A 3,697-nucleotide genomic window follows, 5' to 3' on the forward strand; every position below is an offset into this window, starting at 1 on the left:
TTAAAGTCTGTTAAAGACATGTTTTTGATGCTAAATCTAATCAAACCATTTTAAATCAGACACACATGCAACCTTTTTTTTCTGTTATGCGACTTGGGAAACTTCTAGTGCATTCATGCTCCTTATGGCTAGATAAAGAGTTTGAAAATAAGCATCATTAACCTACACCACACGATGAGCTCAGCTTGGCAAACCACATCAACAGCTTTTCCCAGTGAGGACTCTTGGCCTTCAAAAGTCAACTAACTCCCCACACCCTTACCATTAGCCATGGAGCAGAAGAGCTGTAGCACTGCAACATGCGCAGAATAAATATACTAAGTGTGTACACAATTTGTAGTGTGTATCATGTTGCAATGCTACTGTCTGGCTTTCGGATGGGCAGAGGTTAACTTTGTTCACAGCCACAGCATGCAGACGGAGGCTGTTAAGCAAACAGAGTGATTGGAAAGTAAACAAATACTGGTCTGGTCACCGCATGCGTGCCTCTGGGGAAGCCATTCACTTTTTAGGCTTACGTTCTAACTTTATCCAAATGGCAGATTTTAGGCTGTAAGCAAACACTTTTGTTTGCAAAGTCAAGAGTATCAGTGCGGCTTGTATGTGTGTGTGTGTGTGTTTGTCTCTGTCTGTGTGTAACATTCTTAATCTTTTCCTCAAACACACTTCTGAGTTTGTAGCTTTAGTGGAGTTTGTCAAAGACAGAAGCAAATTCTGTAACAACAACGAACAGCATTTAATTAGACTATAAAGCCGGAAAACAGATTACACACACTCGTTTTTTGGTTTTTGTACTTTTGTTTTTATGCCTTCTATAAAAAGTACATCACTGAGGCAGTCATACAGTGGATTTAGACATTTTTCTAGTTCATATTTCATCTTAGATATCACAATTAAAATTTCTCTGAAAATCTATTTACACTGTACATTCTTTTTTTATTATTATTTTAAATGGAAATCCGGTACAACAAAAATAACCGGCTTTCCTTTAAAGCTGGAGTCGCGCTTCGTTTTTTTATAGACATCTTATGATACAAAATATTGCTTCCTATCCTATGATGCACATGTAGTCTGCCAAAATGCTTATGTTCAGTCCGTTTGAGCAAACGCTCTAGCACTCGATCACCTTGTGATTTAGTCCAGCATGGCAAATACTTTCCAAACCCATTCCTAATAGAAATGTTATTCATCCTCGCAGTCGATCACAACTTTATATAAAAGAGTTCACATATCTACGCAGCAAAATCCCTGATGTTTAACTAACATCCACTGCGCAGAATCAACACCTGCAGTGTCAATAAAAGTCCAGCTGGTATGAATTAATTTCCTTTAAGAGATTTTGCTGTGCAGTTTTATAATGGCAGTGCTAAGCTATCGGCTTTAATCTTTGCATTGTTAAAAAGTCTATTTCACAAAAAAAAAAAAATGTTTTCGTGGTGTAGATACAATATTGCTCTTTTCTGTCAACAAGTGTTGCTTGACCATGTCAGAGTTGCATTTCTCTGTGGGCAGTCTTGTTTAAGGCAGTAGTGTCAGACTGAGCTTATTTATTTGGGGAAGGCTGTCCTTTCACATCCAGGTAGAGTATCTTGCGCAGAAATAAATAGTGTAACTGTCATAGCTCCTGATGTCCATTTTAGTTCATGAACAGTGCATTTGCATAGATAATCAAAGGTGAATGCAATGCCGTATAAGGTCTTGGAAATGAAGAAAGGCTCTTCCTCTTATTATTCAGAAAGGAGGAAACTTGTGTTGTGAGGAAACGTCTAATGCATTGATCGAGCAACACGTGGGGCATTTTAATCAAAACCGTAACAATGCCAAGACGGATGCAAGCACGACAAGAGCGCGTAAGTACCGCAAGCGCGTCCCCGAGCTCATAGGGCTGTCTTCCGGCCCGTCCTCTCCATCATCCTCATCATCGTCGTACTCGTCGATATAGCCGCCGGATCCTTCATCATCGACCACAGGCGGCCTGCCGAAGCACAGCGTGTGCATGCTCACTTTGACGTATTCGCAAATGGTGCGCTCGGCGCCGTCGCACACGCACGTGTCGAGCAGCTGCGCCTTGGGCAGACGGCGCATATGCGCGATGACGCCGCGGCACGCGCTCGTGCACGTGGCGCCGCTAAACAGCTTACCGCAGTGCTGCAGGTAGTCACTCATGGCGGTGCGGCACGGTCCGTCGCGTTCACACTGCCGCCGCGCCTCCGTGCAGCCCATGCTGCTGGTCCGGGGCAGGCACGGCTCGATGGCGCGCTTGGTATCGCGGCACACATGGTCGTCCGCGCAGCTGCAGTCCTCCAGCGCGGGGCCGCTTTTAGTCTGGTTAAGTTGCACAAGCGACGCGATGCAGTGGCTCGGGCACGAGCGGCGCCGGCCGTTCAGCACCGGCTCGCACGCGCGCACGTACTGGCCGTACGCGTAGTGGCACTCGGGCTCTGTCTGACAGTTCATGATCGCCTGCCAGCACACGAGACGGCCTCGCGCGCGACCGGACGACGGGCCCGCGCACACGCAAGTGCCGAGAAACAGGAGCGCGCAGGCGAGCGGCCACGGGGACGAGCCGGGCACCCGGGCTGACCGCGCGATCCTCGCCATTGGCGTCAAGGCGAGAGCTGTCCAATCATGCGTCCATGTCGGGAGGGGGGATTCAGAGTCGCTGCTCCGTTTTGGCTTTCAAACCATGTCGCGCTTCCCGAGAAGTACTTTAACTCCGCCTGGAGTTTTGAGAAGTGAATCTTTGTTCAGCGTATTTTCGACTCTATAAAACACGTCCGTGGTCCATGGTCACACACTTTAGAAAGTCCGCACTCCAGAACGCCGTCCGTCCCAGTGGAAGCAGTACCGACTCGCTGGCTCAGTCCTCTCCTCCTCCTCCTCCTCCTCTCCGCCGAACTGACCTCGTCCGAGTTTAGCGCCTTCTTTAGTACTCACAACTCGTGCACTGGAGAAGGAAGAGGGGGAAAAAATCCTTCAGGGAAGTGGGTTTCTCATCCTTCATTAAGTACGCGTGGGGAAAATAAACACTACAACGGCACAAAAACAAACAAGAGAAGTGCAGCGCGCTGAAGTCGCGGATCAGATCCTCCACCACGGCCTCTCGGATTTATCCACCTCCAAGCTTACGGAAGTTTTCGTGGTTCCTATTGGCCAAGGCATGATCTGAAGTCACCGCCGACGTCACCGTGGGCGTGCAAGAGGGCGAACTCAAAGGCAGATAAAGAGGAGACCGAGAGGCGTGGCTAAGAGAGAGAGAGAGAGAGAGAGAGAGAGAGAGAGAGTTTATAAATTATCCTTACCGCCGATTTTTTTTATTCCAACCCACATTGTAGTGATTAGTAGAATCAGCAGGACTTTGCTTCCACACGTCTCATTTCATGAATGGATATCTCAGAGTAAAGCATGGAAATAGGCATTAAAGAATTTAGTTTAGTTTTGTGTATTAGTAGTTATTTTTTATTTTTTTGGGGTCATAAGTCCTCAGTGTCAGGACTCATACTTTTTGGCTTCCTGAAATCTCCTAATTATATCAGAGGGAAAAATGTAGATGTCATATTCGCAAGAGACATTTAGAATTTCTTTGTGGAAAAATGCTGTAAAGCACATTTTCCTGTCTGCATCTGATAATATGGCGCCTTCATGTATAAGGTTTAAAAGTTTGCACTTGTCTACAAATCTGTTATTTCATCATTCA

The 3,697-nt window shown here is 46.4% G+C and overlaps 1 protein-coding gene across 1 annotated transcript; it reads right to left on the minus strand.

Annotated features, from left to right (window-relative positions):
• Positions 1-715: 715 nt before the first annotated feature.
• On the minus strand, positions 716-3,197 carry gas1a (growth arrest-specific 1a). The gene has a single exon (XM_046842454.1). The coding sequence runs from the start codon at positions 2,599-2,601 to the stop codon at positions 1,804-1,806; it is 798 nt and encodes a 265-aa protein (XP_046698410.1). The 5' UTR covers positions 2,602-3,197; the 3' UTR covers positions 716-1,803.
• Between the last annotated feature and the right edge of the window lie 500 nt (positions 3,198-3,697).

The sequence above is a fragment of the Silurus meridionalis genome, chromosome 27 (assembly GCF_014805685.1).
Source record: "Silurus meridionalis isolate SWU-2019-XX chromosome 27, ASM1480568v1, whole genome shotgun sequence".
NCBI classification, from domain to species: domain Eukaryota; kingdom Metazoa; phylum Chordata; class Actinopteri; order Siluriformes; family Siluridae; genus Silurus; species Silurus meridionalis.

Excerpts from the sequence above, each read along its gene's own strand:
- gas1a (XM_046842454.1), bottom strand. The coding sequence starts at position 2,601 with ATGGCGAGGATCGCGCGGTCAGCCCGGGTGCCCGGCTCGTCCCCGTGG.